This window comes from Camponotus vicinus, unplaced genomic scaffold, assembly GCF_025532165.1.
Source record: "Camponotus vicinus isolate PSW18456_S1 unplaced genomic scaffold, iyCamVici1.0 SCAF_13, whole genome shotgun sequence".
Lineage (NCBI taxonomy): Eukaryota > Metazoa > Arthropoda > Insecta > Hymenoptera > Formicidae > Camponotus > Camponotus vicinus.
Window position 1 is genome coordinate 15,219,974 of NW_028141949.1, and position 15,728 is coordinate 15,235,701.

Genomic DNA, 15,728 nt, shown 5'->3' on the forward strand with positions numbered 1-15,728 from the left:
ATTTTATAAAATGAATTAATACTAAAACGCACATATTAGAAATTTTGTCAATACGCATTATTATGTGCATTTGTATTTTTATTAGACGGATATGTTGGAATTAACGACCCAGGCTCTCGTGTGTTTACTCCAGGCACAACCTACTTTGGCAGACCAAGTACCATCCTTGGGTCATATACCGCGTCTTTGTCGACAGATGGCTATCCAAAACAGTCAGCCATCAGTATATAAAACAGCTATATTAATTCTACATCAATTAGCTACGAGCGAAGTAAGTCTCTTTGATTTTGTATGTGTGCGCGCGTATATGATAATTATATTTATAATTATACATTTCTAATTCTCGTTTTCGATTTATACTTGCACAGATTTGTATCTCATCCATATGTCAAACAGATTGTATAAGCCCGTTAAAGCATGCGATGCAATCGAGAAGAGACATGATTGCAGTGGCATGTGAAACATTGAACAGATTATTTTCGACAAATGAAGATAGACTTATTAAGCAGGTAAAGACGTATGAAATGCACTCGTTACGTAATTACACGTTAAAATACACCGTGTTTAGAAATATTAGATACAATATTTTGTTACTACATGCAGGCATTGGACGCCGAAATGGTACCATATCTTTTAAATATATTAGAAGGACGATTAGATATTGTTGAGAATCCTGCCACGACTAAAGCACAAATAGTAAAAGCTTTAAAAGCCATGACAAAAAGTTTACTTCTTGGTGAAAAAGTTAATGCTATTTTGGAAAAATCGAGTGTATGGGCCGAATATAAGGATCAACGACATGATCTGTTTATTTCTAATAATACCAATTCTGGTTATCTTACAGGTAAAATATACCCATATATAGCTTTTTACTATAATATAAAAATATAAATTTTTTCGCTAATTAAAATTTTTTATTGCTCCATTGTTATTAGCGGCAACGCCTGTATCCGCTGGCTACTTAACAGCGGGGCCAAGTGCAACTTTGACCGCGGGCCCCCCACCGGTAGACAAAGAAGATAATTTAATTAATAGAAATGATAGCATCTGATATAGGTAGCATCGTAAGTGGTACAAAAGACAGTGAGAATGTGTACTGAGTCTAAGAGATTTTCTATCGGTAAACAAAATACCGGTATAGAGACTACATTGTCTGTGATTTTTGGCTTCTTAAAGAAAGAAATTTATTAATCAAATATTGTTTTTGCTGTATAATCTTTATATCATAGGATTATATAATATATTTCGTTCTTTAATTACATTTATATATGAGTCGTAGTATATAATGTAATTATAAAACTTAAACTGTCAGTTTTTAAGATAATACAAGTATAGATATATATATATATATATATAGATAAAATTATAATATTCCAACAGACACTTTATTATATCAAACAAGAGAGTTTTCGGACAAATTTTTATCTCATACTCAGCAGCGTAATATGATATTTCGTTACGTGTCTGATCTAAATGGATTTACGGTAAAGATATTTGTAAGTTTGTCCGCTGGGTATTAAAAAAAAAATATAATTTGAGTATTGCTTGAGATGAATTCGAAAAAATCGACTTTTTTCTGTATCTAAAAATCTAAGTGAAGAAGTAAGTATCAATTAATTAAGCTTAAAATAATATTATTGTGAGTTATTTTCTTTTCCGGTTTTGACATAATCATGTTTTCACACTTATATGTAATTAATAATTAAGATTATTTTATAATCCAATTTTTAAGCTTAATTACGCGTTAATTACATCTTTACTTGAATTTTTATTAAGAAAAAATTATTACACGAAGAAATACACATCTATCTTAACCAATTTTCATATCTTTAGAGATCTACATATGTATGATACGGAATATTATGAGATGTTTATTTTTTAACTAGATTAACCATGAGTTTATACATAAAAAAATTTTCGAGAAGACTATGAGTAAGTTTTATGTAATAATTTGCAGTAAAATCAAAAAAAAAAGAAAAAAAATAAAACCAACAAGAATTCATATGTAGTAATGCAACAACTTTCTCTGTGATAGCATGTTAATTGTGACGCATACATATAACAAAAGATGGTGGTACATTCTAAGTCTTACCACTGCAAAAATTACATTTTCATTGGTCACATTCCAAGCAGTCAGAAATATAAAATGTACTTATGAAATTGAGCACGTTCTTATGAGAGAAAAATATTAGAAAAAAAACTATGTGAAAAGGAGATTAACATAAATACATTTAAGAATTAGAAAATATTTAATTAAAGAATTGGAAAATATTCCTATCTAATATATTCACTCATGATGAAAAATACATTTTTTTTAACGTATTATCAGAATAAAAAATTTGTATGAAAAAAATTATTATACTTATTTATGTAAAAGTTTTTACAGTATACATATTATTTTGAGACGATATCACATATTTTTAAATCTGAAGGTATTCTCGATTGTATGCTTGATAACCATCGCGATTCAAACGTATCTTGAATTTTGAATGTCTTGCTATTTACTATCTTGAAATATACATTACTATGTATACTTTAATATTAAAAAAATATATACTATTTATATCATTATAATTATTTAATATATGTCAATTTTTGTCTCCACCTTTTTAATATTTTATAATTACATACGATAGAGTTCCATTCAAGTTGCCAAAAATTGCAGAATATTTATTATTGAACAGATTATTTATTCTACGATTTTTCGAAAAAGATTTAGGTTAATTGCCATTTTGAAGATTATGTAAAAAGCGATAACGTCTGATGATATTATGAAAAAGATTCTTTATTAATATATAAATATATTAATGAGTTTCCAGAAACATTTATATAAAAGACATTATTGAAAAAAAAATTATCGAAGAAGAAGAAAAGGACGGAAATATTAAAGCATCTTTTAGATATCTTTACATTTAGATCTTGTCTGAGCAATATTTCTTTTTTTCATATCAATTGCTAATACTCAATCGATATAATATGTATTAATAATTCCAAACAACAATGAAATGATATAGAAAGATTTTATACATGAATGCAAATTATATTGTTCTTGTCATATATCAATATACGTATACATTTTTGCATTTTAAATTTGATGGATTGGATCGTGTACATATAGCAAATATAAAGCAGAATAAACTTAATTAACTTTTTAGTTTCTTGGTAATAGTAATGATATATTATATAGAAATGCATTTATTTGTAATTAAATTTATAATGAATGTATGAAATAATAATTAAAATTTTTCTTTTTACATTTGGTAATGATAATAAGATATATAATTAGTAGTATTTTATCTGTGCGCGTGACTCGTCGATCCTATCTTTAAAAAAAAATGGTGAGAATAATGAAAAATTATATTACATTAATAAGTTACCACCACTTTTAAATATATTGCACTGTATTGTGTATAAAGAATTTGTGAATTTAATTGCGAATGAAAGAGCTTTAGTTAAGTTGATGTTTTATCTCATAAAATTTTTTAAATTGTGAACAACACATTGTAAATACATATGTATAGGAAAGAATTTACCACAGATTATCATACATATGATTAGAAAATAAACGATTTTGCACATGATATGAATATTTTGAACCACTTGATTTGACGAGTTAATTAATATACTTGTGTGCTTCTATTATTATTATAATACTATTATTTTAATTCTATTTAATTCTATTTATGCATTGAGCGATCTTGCCTTGTTTATTTCGTCAGCTGATTCATGTAGAATCTCATATAGATTCAAATATTTATTTTCTGAATAATTACTGAGCAATTTGTCTAAGCTTTGTTTCAATTCGGTAAAAGTCGGTCTATTTTGCGGTCTCAGATTCCAACACGAATACATTATATCATATCTATATGTAAAAAAAATAAAAAAATTTACATATATATTTGGGAATTATAAAATTTAGATAAAAAATGTAATATATATACATACAGTTCTCGACCGCAGTTTGGTGGCCTTTCCATTCGATATCCAGATTTTAGAAGTTGTAAAATTCTATTTGTGGGAGTCCCAGGATATGGCATGGCACCTAAGGTGATTATTTCCCACAACAAAATGCCAAAAGCCCATCTATAATACAATTTTTATTATAAATGAAACAAATGGCATATAATAATGTATATTATAATCTGATAATATAAAATAAAATGCTTACACATCGCTATAAGTAGTATATATTTGATGCGTTAAGGCCTCGATCGCCATCCATTTTAAAGGTAATTTACCATTTCCTTTCTTTCGATAAACATTCTCTTGATAGATATCGCGACTCAGACCAAAATCTGAAATTTTCACCACTCTATCCGATCGCACTAATACATTACGAGCAGCCAAATCACGATGTACTATCCGATTGGAAGATAAGAATTCCTAAACATTTTTATTTTTATGCGAAACAGTAAAATTAAAAAAGTAAATATCATGATATATCAAAATATTATAAAACTTTTATTATTATAAAATTTTTGTAATATTTTGTAAATTGACGTAATTTGTATTTACTACAATTAAAAAAAATATAATTATGATATATAATGATATAATTGTGATACACATATATATAATTATTAATAAATTATTAATTGGCATAACTTACCATTCCTGTGGCTACTTGTCTAGCGAAATTCAGTAAATCAGCGGAAGTAACATTCTCTGTGTATTTTATTACATCTGCCAGAATTAATTAATATTAGAAGAATTGTATTATATATGTATGCTATCTGAATATATTCAATTAAATTAGTTATCTATGTAATTTACCTTGTTGAATATCATATAAGCGATTGGTGATTGTGCGTGTGTTCTCACAAAAAGATTCGCTCTTTCCTATACATGTGATAAAAGAAAGCTTTTGTAGGATAAATATTCTGAATTTTTATTACTTTCATAAATAATTTATAAATATATGTATGTATGTATACTAAAACCTTGATATCTGCCTTTATTGGCAAAGGACAGCGGTTCGAATTTCAAATGTGTCCTACGTTCGAATACGGCATTTACTAAATTCTGCCAAATCTAAAAACGAAATTCAAAATGGAATTTTTTTCTACAAATAACTAAAAATTAAAGCGATTATTTATTAATTTGAACAAAATTCTATTGCATCTCTTTTTTTTTGAACAGCTCACCGTTCTTAAATATGTTTGCAGATCTCCCTTATTGCAATACTCCACTACTAGTAAAGGTTTATTATCTAAAGTGCAATATCCGATTAAAGATACTATGTTCGGATGCTGACCAGCGGACCTCATTATTGAAATTTCTTGTTGAAAGCTTTTTATATCCTCTACCGTTGGATCGTCTACGTAAAGGAATAAGATTGTGTTCTACATGTACACATTCTGATACATTTTACATCATTAGATATATATGTGTATAAAAATTTAATATATTTTTTAGATTTTATATAAATATTCCGTCGTATATATGTATTATATCTTTGTTCCGTGATACCTTTCATCATTTTAACAGCTACATCTGTCATAACGCCGAATTCATCTTGAAACGAGGCAAGTCTAACAATACCATACGCTCCACTGCCCAACACACCTTTAAGTTTCAACTTTTGTGAATTAAGCTCAAATTTATCGTATAGCAAAAGAATATCTCCATTCTCGATTGCGTAATCTCGCTTTAAAGGTTTCTTTGGAGAATCTATAGAATCCTATTGAATGTGAAAAATCCCAAAGTTTCAGATAATTATTTCAATAAATGCATCAATAAGAGATTAATTACAACAGCAATAAATCTGTTTAAAAATTCTAATGTTAAATTATAAACTTATGTAACAGACAGAAAAATGTATGAATATGTATCTCGAAATTAGTTCAGGTATTAAACTTTAAAGCAGATTGTCGACATTGAACTTACCTCAAAATGCATATATTCCATGTTAATCTGTTTATTCTTCTTTTTACGATGCTGCATACAAATCACCCCAAATACCACCATAATGATTATTAATGCCGGTAATGCTACGATAATCTCGCGATAAGATAGTTCTACAATTATTATATCGTATAATATCGAAATTTATATTTAATGTAATTAATTAAAATGATCATTGCGTATATTTACCTATTACTTCATCGATGTTTCCCGATACAGTTGACTGTAAACTTACACCACCCATTGATTCCGCTACGATGCTGATTTCATATTGCGATCCTACTTCGACATTCAGGAAGAAAGCTTCGAGTGAGTCCTAGAGAGAAAAATCATTTTAAATTTATATTATTTTCCAATGGAGTTGTAGAAATCGTTACTGCGATAATACTAACTCCAGATACAGTCAATAGATGCGGTTCATATCGAAACGAGTCAAATTGTAATGTGTAATTGTCCGGTTGTAAAATGGGTTCATTCCAGCTGACTGCGATGTCGTATAATCCTTGATGTCTTCGAATATGCTTTACTTGTAAACCCTTTACTTTTTCAGGTGCTACAATAAAAAAAACCATTAATTATTAATACATTTAAATTATTTTAGCTTCGAGTTTTTATTCTTTCTTATTTTAATAACTTACCGCAAATACTTAAATTGCGATGAACTTCCAAGCACGATGGTGTGACAAAAGTAAATATCGTTGCATTACTGATTTTCGAAAAGTTATCATTACCCGATTGGATCGATACGGAATTGTTTTGCTCGTATCGTAAATGTCTGAGAAAAAAGCGGAAATCTAAAGACTAAAAAGATACATGAATAATATTTGATAAAGTAAAAATAATATTACTTTTATATCAATATATAAACATTCTTACCTTTCTTAAATCAAAATTGATCAAGTTATGTTCCCCGGCCCAAAATAATACATTGTAATTGCAGCTTCGATCTAAAAAATATAATTTTCACAATGTGTGTAGATATAATAATAAATTATTAGATGTATATCAATATTATATACCTTCAGCAGGCTCAAAAATAATTTCCGCTTGTAATTCGCACACATTTTTACTTTCTTCTTGGATCTTTGAAAGTGAAATGTGATCAATTTTGCGTGGTTCATAATCAACTACAAATATTAATCAAGTCTAATAAATAGATAAATAGTGTATTGTAAAATAAATATTGAATATCTAGAATTATAATAATATAATTCATTGAGAGATATCGATTCAGAAAATTAATACCTGCATAAGTTGAAAACCAATCCGACGTTTCGGCTAATGAAACTCCATTTTGTGTTAATCTGTATAAACGATAACGATAAAGCGTGTCCGCTGTTAAATTTGAAAATGCCGATAATTCGCCATTACTCTACAAAAGAAATTTATCTTAAAAGAAATACAAAAGATGTTTTTAAAAAATGTTTTACAATCTAGAAAATTCATTTCTATAAAACTTTGCCGTATAAATTGATACAACACGTCCTATGTAAATATAAAGAAATATTTAAGAAATATAAAGAAATTTAATATTTATTTGACTTTTGAGCGATTAAAAGTGCGAATATCAAACACTCTAACGCATCGTAATTATAAATTTAACTTATCTTGATACTTCATACAAGTATACACGTCTCAGGACTCTCGAGATTTAATATACATATCTAAACTGTTTAAAACCGCTTTTGCTATTGCAACTCTTTATATTATTATTATATATCACAACTATTTCTTTTGTCAAAAATAAGACTTGTAATGTATCAAATAACTAATAGAATAATTGTATAATTAGTCGTATTAATTAAATTAATTGTATAATTAATTGTACATATTTAATAATCGCAAAAAACATTTACCACTATAGTTACATCCCATGCATCAGCAGAAACGCTTTGTTCAATAACATAGATCCCAGGAGTGTGTTTAATTATTAGCGAGTTCGTTCCTCTGCAGTGCAAACTAACGTTTGCATCAGCTTCTTCGTTTATTCTCGGAGAAGCTATTGTAAAGTAGTTTTAATGTAATATATTTAGGAACAAAATATTTGAAATTTTTTCGATCATACATTATTAATCGTCTTATAATTCTATAATATTATATTATTTAACTTACGCTCAAATTTGTCCGTAGGTTGCGGACAACTGTCTCGACATGACTTCTGAAAGATGACAAATAATTGATGCGCATTATAACAGACAGACAAAATCATATCTGTTACGTAGCAACATATGAAGATATTATTTTGCAATTTCCAATATCGCATCTTTTTTTCAATTTTTTTCGAAATATTTATCAAACGATCAATTTCAACGTCACGTGTGCCGCGATAATAAGCAACGAGATTTTGGCAAATATTCAGTGAGATGTATTTTTGAACACTAGACGGATGCACCACAAACGATCGTTCTCGGTCACTTTGCGCACATTCTAAGGTTTTAAATGATACTTAAAATATATCGCAATCCCCTCCCCGAGAAGTTGATAACTGGTTGAAGTCTCATTTATATGTCGCGTTTGAAATGAAAATTCGCATTAATATATTTTAAGTAAATTTAAAGGGAGAGATGAGTGAAATGAAAAACACGCGGGACGTCGCGATCAGACTACAGAATCCTGCTATAAGTCGCGTCTATTTTTTTTTACGCGATACATACGAGCGACAGTACATATCAATATGCGATTGTCGTCAAACCTTACGACAAATGTCAATACGCAAATCGAAACTTTTACAAAACTTTTTACCTCGTACACGTCTTTAGAGAGAGAGAGAGAGAGAGACTGCATCAATTTGACCTGCGTTTAAACGGTACTCGTAAGTGATAATGCGTGAATGGAATAGCGCTATCCGATGCGCCATCAACGCATTATCATCAAGTACCGTTTAAATGTATAATTTATATCGTTAAGTTTTATCATTAAAAATTGCAAAGAAAAAAGATATGTGCTTTTTTTATCTTTTAAATGTGTTCAGTTTTAATTTAACTCGTATGACTTTTCACAAGTGCAGAGGAAACATGAAAAAGGAGATAAACACGTTTAAAGCAACTTCATACATTATGCAGTCTGCTGTCTGCCACTTTAGTACTTTTCTCTTTCAATATAGTTCAATATACATTTACGATGCAGTTTAACTTGAAACTATTACATTGTTTAGTATATTTTTTTATATTCTTTTAAAAAATCGCGAGAGTTCTAATGCTTTATATAATGTTATTATTGTGTGTATGTTAATATGTTATGTACGGTCGTGAAATATTGTAGGCGAATACAAAATCATTATTATCACGATTAAATGTGAAAGAATTTGTTTTTTTAATCTACATGTTGGAAACAACCGAGTAATGCAATATCACTTTTATCGGGATGAGTACGATCGTGTAGCTACTTTTCAGGTTTTGTTATATTGACACAAGTGTTAAAACGAAGATCTAAAATGTGTACAGTATTGTTGAACATATGTTTATTTCATGTCTGTAAGAATATATATAGGTACAGACTCGACGTAGGTAAATTCCTAGCCAAAGAAGAATTCATTAAAAAAGAAGTACGTTCGATTCCATTAATAGTTTCACAATAAATTTCAGAAATAATAGTCAGGCTAGTAGCATTTCTCTCGACAACTCTTTTATTGAGTACAAATACTTCTGTTTTATATATAAGCGTCTTTATATCTTGATATCGCGACATACATTGAATTTTATGTTTGATATCGCGGCGAATTTTTACTCTCGTAACATTCGTTATCATTTTTCCGATATAAAATTACGTATGGAAGTACAATACGTCGCACCGATTTTCCATTAATTTTGTATTGCAAATTAGTGTGAATAGATCGTAGATCATTCATAAACAAATTGCATGGTATATTATTGAAATAAAACATGTCAAATAGGATATTATACCAGACAGAGTATCACATTTATGATATGACCTTATTTTATATTTACCTTATTTTTTAGTTTTACCAGTATTTTTAAATAAATAAGATAAATGAAATATTTTAAATAAATTAATACATATTTTTGGATAAATTCTATTTGTATGGCAAAAATATTCGATTAAAATAAATAAAATAAATACAGTGATATTATATCGAAAGAATAAAATGAAAATTAATTAATTTGACTTACATTTTTACATGCCACTAAGCATTCAGCAATATTCAGAGCTTGTTGGAAAATTAATCCATGAATAGTAATTGCACAAAAAGATAACAAGAGTATCAACAACATTCCGTCGACTCTGATAGATGTACGCATTATCCATCCAAGATACATTGAATGAAAAGTACTCGGATTTATGGGATAAAAATGATGACGGATACTTTCTATTTTTTCATTTTCACTTCATTTGTTATTTTCTTCATTTTCAATTGATTACTAGCTGAGTAACTTATTAAATCGAAATTCAATAACTGATTTATACTTCAAATCCAAAGGATTTACCTAAAGAGATAATTCACAAGATAAATATGTAAAATAAGCACCTTACAAATCTTTCACAAGATTGTGTCCAAAATATATTTAAATGTTAATCTTTAAAACATGCACATTTAATAATAAGGTCGCGTTGCATTTCAATATATAAACGACACAAATATTCAAACTAAACAACATTCCCCGTGAAACTAAAGTGCCCGCGAAGCTTACAAATGTGACGCAATGAATCCACATTTGAAGAAGCTCGAGCGTTGTTTTAACGCGTATTACGACGGTCCCCTACCACGACTTACGACTATACCTTGTATGTTAATAAAAGGTAGGATTTACTCCCACTTTTCCTCTGCTCCTCTACTATATATATTGTATTCGATTGCATTTTTAAGAAAAAAAGTATAAGTTTGACTAGTACAATCCGTGTAGCATTTTTAATTGATTGATTTGATAAATTAGAGAAGTAATATTTTTTTCCACGCACAAGGTGTTATACATTCTTCTTCCGCATCAAGTATGGAAAATTATTTAAAATTTAGATCACACACACATGTGTGTTATGCTAAACAAAAGCCAGCTGTATCTCAGTTCTCTTTAAGCATTCAACCTGAAATATGATAATTTAATGACATGAAAAATGTATTCAAAATATATTGTGAAGTAATAATTAAAACTGATTGATGAATGTACATTGCTGTTTATAACATTTGACATATATATAGTTGAAAAACCTCTGAAAAAAATTAACTATATTTGCATAACATTGTTCTTGATGAAAAATCTTTATCTGTTTGTCTACTTTAAAAATAAAACTTATAAAGAAAGATAAAACGTGATAAAATAAAAGAAACTATAGAATTTATTTTCTAAAAACATGAAAAAACATTGTACAATTTCTATCTATAGTATGTGTATGATACGTAATGCCTTAATATTTTAAAGTGGCAAAATAACATATTTATTGAACATTATGGTCAACGTGGAAGAGAGACATACATGTTATCAATTTAATAACGCAGGTTATGTTACATTAGGTAAACTTTGAATGACAATTCTGCTTCTCTCCTTATTTCGAATAATTGGCATTTATGTAGTGGAAGAGAAAGACTAAGAAAAATAGCGCAACTCCCAGGATGTTGCAAAATACGGCTAATTGTACGTCCGTGATCATCTGGAAAAGCAAATGGTCTGCTTTAGAAGAGAATTTTCAAATTGCAGATTTGACACATTGTTATAATAATATAGTCCAACATTTTTTCATCAAATAATAGTGTCTCATAAAATGTGAATTATACATATCAGATATAATTACCTTGAGCTTGTGCGAGATAATCGCTCCACTATTTCCAAAAGATTATACGGTAACAGATAACGTTTATAGCAATATACGAGTAATGATACGCACTGGAGAAAAAAAAGACTTAAATCTCCACCCATCTCCACCAGATGGGGTTTCAATTTCTGCCAAGTCGCTAAGTCTTCCCCAAGCGGGGTTTGAGTCTCTGCTAAATAAGGTTTGAGTCCAGGCTAAGGATTTCAATGATAAAATGTAAAACGCTATCTGAAAATTACAGTATTAACGCCAAAACGCTGAGAATCACTCTCTATATTTAATTAAATCATTTATTATATCAATTTAAATGCTTTTCTCTCGTTTTCTTTCTTATAAAATTATAAAATTTTTATAAAAATGTCGTTTATATAATAAATATATTGCTCACATGCTAATATATGTTAATTTTAAATTTATAATAATTTTGGTTGTCTTTTTAAAGTGGAGAGATCTAATATTCTGCTAGGACAAGTGGTACCAGGTGTTTGTATGAAAGGGAATTGACGTGTAGGACGTTGTAGTGTAGGATTATTTTTTCCAGCTACTGGTTTAAAATCATGTTTAGGTGCCACTTCATCATATGTTTGATCAGTATCTAAAACATAAATAAATGAATATAATTTGTAGCATGCATGCACACAAATTTATATTTTACATATTAAACAATGATAATTATTAAAGAGGCATATATTAGCATCATTAAATTACTCATACTACATAGTTTTATATAAACATTGCTATGTATTAAATTATGTTTAAATTATAAAGTATTTGCTTTAATTAATTCTTTAATACTCACTTTCTATTTCAATGTTATTTTTTCCTGGCAAAATTTTATATCTTTCTAGATAACGCATTGTAGCAAGCGACATATTGGTGCCTTGCATATTACTGACCATGAGATGCTTCAATGAGGATGATTCTTGTTTATGCAATGCTATATCGGCTAGTTGCTCGTCGCTCAAATATTTTAATGCTAAAGCTTTCATGTGCATACTTGTATTTGTTTCATTTACAACGCTAGTAGTATGTATCATATTTGCTTGACGATCCAAGCGAGGATAAAAAGATGAATCAAAATCTAACCTTGGGAAAAAAATTACACAATTACATATATACCTTTATATTATATATATACATCCAAAAAGAATAAAAAAAAAATAACTATGTACTTACTTCATGTATTAAAAATAACAATAAGTTAGTTTGGTGCAACTACTAAACAAATTATTCAAACTTATATCAGAATTTCTTATTTCTAAAATAATTCTTATGCTTAACATGCAAATTTACTTTTGTAAATAAAATATATACAAAAAAAATTATATATATATAAAAATCGACACATACGTTTTATTATTGCTATTTGATTCTCTATATTCGTTGTCAGTTAAACTGATCCCAAGTTTACGAAGTTGTTCCAAAGTGGCTGCTTTAACAGTATTCAATGCTGTTCTAGGTTCCATATCATTTTCTTGTTCACCTTTGCAAACCATCTTAGTGTTACTCTGATTTTTATTTTTGTCCATAACACTAGAATTTTGTAAAATTTCATTGACTTGTCCTAAAACATTGTCATAGAATGTCCAGCCTATTTTTGGAGTATGTTTTAATTTATCACTCTCGTCATCGCTCGTATATTCTTGCATCTCAACATGAATACTTGGTTCAGGAGTTGGTGGTGGTCTTTCAAATATTTTAAGATCACCTCCACTGAGTATCATGCTATCACCTACATCATTAATTTGTTTAATATTAATATCATGTTTCTTATTTCTATGATTCTGATAGTAATCTGTCACAGGCAAATGAGTATTGTGCACAAAATGTTTATTAGTATTCATGTTAGCAGCATTTTTTTCCTTGTTTATAGTAGTATAATCATTTTTCTCAAGTCTTCTGTTATAATTCATATTTTTAGGACTACATTCTACGTTTAGAGACTCATTAAACATTTTTCTTGTATCCTTCACTTGTTCATTCGTGTTATCATCTTCCTCTGTATAAATTCCTTTATGCATTTCTTTCTGATTTAAGCATGTAATAGGATATTGATACATTTTTGAAGATTCTGATGCATTAGCTGCATTATATACATCTGATTCCTTTAAAGTATGTCTCTCTGAATCTCTCACGGAAGAACTCACATTAAAATTACTACTTTGCTGTTGGTTAGAGGATAAATGACTTTCTGAATCCTCAACTATGTTTTCCAATTGTGCTGCTCCAGTTTTGCGCGTAAATGCATATCTTTTAACAGACTCTGTTGTATCTGGTATATTTACAGCATTTCTTCTATTAATATTGTTACTTTCTCTACAAACTTCTTTTTTCTCATATATTTCAGGATCTATCATAAATGGACTATTTTGTACAGTAAATTCAAAACTTGTCATGACGCCAATCGAAACTTTTTGTTCCACAAAAGTTTTCTTTGATTGCTGTTCCAACAATGCTGCTTCCAATTTATTATTTTCACCAAAAATTTTTAAATCTTTCTTTTCAATAGCAGATGTATTCTGTGTACCCTCATTTTTCTTCATATCTTTGTTTTGAGATTGTACAAGAGAGGAACTAAGGGCAGTATCATAACAATTTATTGATGGATAGTTTAATACTTGATTTGCAAGAGTCGATGAACAAGAACATGTTGATTTATTCCTAAGACTTTCTTCCTGCATTCTTACCAGTCTATCTATTTGTAATTGTAAATTTTTTATCTGTTCACTTTGACTGTTTACAATTTGTAATAAAGTTTTCACTGTTTCATTATTGTCCATATTACAATTTGAGTGATTAGATACATGAAGTTGCTGATATCCAGTGTGGTATGGCATTTGTAAATGTTCAGTTCCTTTCAAAGTATCTGGAATAGCTTTGTTAGGTATTCCTGTGCTATGATCAGATACATTAAAGTTTGCTTTTTGTACAGAATTACAAGAGAGATTCCTGCTTGTATGTGATGAATAGGTCTCTCTATCAAGATCTCTATAAGAATTTCTTGTATCAGGACATGTAAATTTTACACACTTCTCATATTTTCCATCATTGGTCCTCATATTTACTGCTCGTTTTGGCATATCACAAATTTTATCTTGCTCTTGTTGCTTTTGTACAAAAGCATCTGATTGCAATGCATGATTACAACTATGAATATTTTTACATAATGGTGAAACATGCATTGCATTTCTAGAATTAGCTTCTCGAGTATAATTCTGTTCTCTCCATGCTGCATAAGAATTAGGATTGTGTGAAATAGGTGATGTGGAATTAATGCGTTCCACATTAGCATCAATATTATCAAAGACTTGTGTTGGTTTTAATGATCTTACTGATGATGAATTGTTGCATCCATCATTCAGATTTCGTATTATTGGTTTCTCAAAGATTAAAGATACTTCTGGAACAGTTGGCACTGCAAAGCACTGTAAAAATTGTCTTTAATTATATTTAATATCTTCAAATTGTATATATGTATTAAGACAATAATGAACTATTGTTGGGAGCAAACTTACGTCGAGTTTTGTTGTCGGTTTTGGTATAATTCTTGGCTCAAATTCTTCACCATCATAAGATTGATAATGCATGTTTGAGTATATTTTTGAAATCGTTTCCATATATCAAAATATTATCGACATCTATTTATATATTTTTTCTATGATATTTTAAACAATACATAATCCAGTCTCGTACGAATTTCTCATTGATATCAGAGATTCCAGACAATAATATTCATTAATATTCATACATTGATACAAGAAATTCGTCGTCATTCAATTTTGCGGTTAGATTTAACAGCGGAAACATAACATCTGGCATTTAAAATATTTCAAAACCGGCAAAAAAGCATAGTGATTTCATCGCGTGAATCAAACATGACGTAAAAACAACAAGATGTTATTATTCATGAATAAATAGCAGCAACCAATTAGGAAACCAGCCGCAAATATTGAACAACCAATGACGTCGCTATTAAAATATTATTTCGTCCATCTTCGTCTCTCTTTGTTCTATGGAATAAGCTGGTCGGCAAATTAGGAATTTCTGTCATCATTTGG

At 28.8% G+C, this 15,728-nt stretch overlaps 4 protein-coding genes across 10 annotated transcripts in view; 1 reads left to right on the forward strand and 3 right to left on the reverse strand.

Moving 5' to 3' along the window:
• The window catches only part of Rme-8 (receptor mediated endocytosis 8), an 11,530-nt gene extending 8,956 nt beyond the window's left edge, over positions 1-2,574 (forward strand). For both annotated transcript variants that reach the window (XM_083086150.1, XM_083086149.1), the window contains exons 16-19: positions 86-271; positions 369-509; positions 604-844; positions 936-2,574. In XM_083086150.1, the coding sequence (XP_082942276.1) occupies positions 86-271; positions 369-509; positions 604-844; positions 936-1,051 (684 nt within the window). In that variant the 3' untranslated portion in view covers positions 1,052-2,574. The remainder of the gene's footprint in view (positions 1-85; positions 272-368; positions 510-603; positions 845-935) is intronic.
• Positions 1,871-10,323, reverse strand: LOC145963873 (tyrosine-protein kinase receptor torso-like). 4 transcript variants are annotated; one of them, XM_083086155.1, is made up of 18 exons: positions 10,035-10,323; positions 8,017-8,062; positions 7,761-7,903; positions 7,150-7,276; positions 6,924-7,031; positions 6,781-6,851; positions 6,543-6,705; positions 6,297-6,457; positions 6,094-6,220; positions 5,887-6,017; positions 5,470-5,680; positions 5,145-5,317; positions 4,953-5,031; positions 4,774-4,839; positions 4,610-4,683; positions 4,169-4,383; positions 3,946-4,083; positions 1,871-3,862 (listed from the first exon to the last, which is right to left on the reverse strand). In XM_083086155.1, the coding sequence occupies exons 1-18, from the start codon at positions 10,179-10,181 to the stop codon at positions 3,682-3,684; spliced, it is 2,361 nt and encodes a 786-aa protein (XP_082942281.1). In that variant the 5' UTR covers positions 10,182-10,323; the 3' UTR covers positions 1,871-3,681. The 4 variants fall into 4 exon arrangements, with proteins under 4 accessions (XP_082942281.1, XP_082942280.1, XP_082942283.1 ...); XM_083086154.1 differs by having other exon boundaries at positions 4,941-5,031; positions 10,035-10,189; XM_083086157.1 differs by lacking the exon at positions 10,035-10,323 and adding an exon at positions 8,647-8,703 and having other exon boundaries at positions 4,941-5,031.
• An 855-nt stretch (positions 10,324-11,178) lies between these two features.
• LOC145963877 (dolichyl-diphosphooligosaccharide--protein glycosyltransferase subunit 4) lies at positions 11,179-11,508 on the reverse strand. Its single transcript, XM_083086167.1, has one exon. The coding sequence runs from the start codon at positions 11,506-11,508 to the stop codon at positions 11,404-11,406; it is 105 nt and encodes a 34-aa protein (XP_082942293.1). The 3' UTR covers positions 11,179-11,403.
• On the reverse strand, positions 11,179-15,595 carry LOC145963871 (uncharacterized). Of its 3 annotated transcripts, XM_083086152.1 has the most exons (6): positions 15,186-15,586; positions 15,003-15,095; positions 13,021-14,899; positions 12,470-12,756; positions 11,650-12,265; positions 11,179-11,508 (listed from the first exon to the last, which is right to left on the reverse strand). In XM_083086152.1, the coding sequence occupies exons 2-5, from the start codon at positions 15,019-15,021 to the stop codon at positions 12,084-12,086; spliced, it is 2,367 nt and encodes a 788-aa protein (XP_082942278.1). In that variant the 5' UTR covers positions 15,022-15,095; positions 15,186-15,586; the 3' UTR covers positions 11,179-11,508; positions 11,650-12,083. The 3 variants fall into 3 exon arrangements, with proteins under 3 accessions (XP_082942278.1, XP_082942277.1, XP_082942279.1); XM_083086151.1 differs by having other exon boundaries at positions 13,021-15,095; XM_083086153.1 differs by lacking the exons at positions 11,179-11,508; positions 11,650-12,265 and having other exon boundaries at positions 12,613-12,751; positions 13,021-15,095; positions 15,186-15,595.
• Positions 15,596-15,728: the final 133 nt, after the last annotated feature.

What these genes read in the sequence shown, in the direction of transcription:
- LOC145963873 (XM_083086154.1), bottom strand. Translation starts at nt 10,181, where the DNA reads ATGTATCTTGGATGGATAATGCGTACATCTATCAGAGTCGACGGAATG. An exon ending in ATCTATTGACTGTATCTGGA is followed by an intron (nt 6,221 to 6,296) that starts GTTAGTATTATC and finishes TTTTCTCTCTAG; the next exon opens with GACTCACTCGAAGCTTTCTT. An exon ending in AGCTGTTAAAATGATGAAAG is followed by an intron (nt 5,318 to 5,469) that starts GTATCACGGAAC and finishes TCCTTTACGTAG; the next exon opens with ACGATCCAACGGTAGAGGAT.
- LOC145963871 (XM_083086151.1), bottom strand. Translation starts at nt 15,287, where the DNA reads ATGGAAACGATTTCAAAAATATACTCAAACATGCATTATCAATCTTAT. An exon ending in AACCGACAACAAAACTCGAC is followed by an intron (nt 15,096 to 15,185) that starts GTAAGTTTGCTC and finishes CAATTTTTACAG; the next exon opens with TGCTTTGCAGTGCCAACTGT. An exon ending in TCAAATAGCAATAATAAAAC is followed by an intron (nt 12,757 to 13,020) that starts GTATGTGTCGAT and finishes TTTTTTCCCAAG; the next exon opens with GTTAGATTTTGATTCATCTT.
- LOC145963877 (XM_083086167.1), bottom strand. Translation starts at nt 11,508, where the DNA reads ATGATCACGGACGTACAATTAGCCGTATTTTGCAACATCCTGGGAGTT.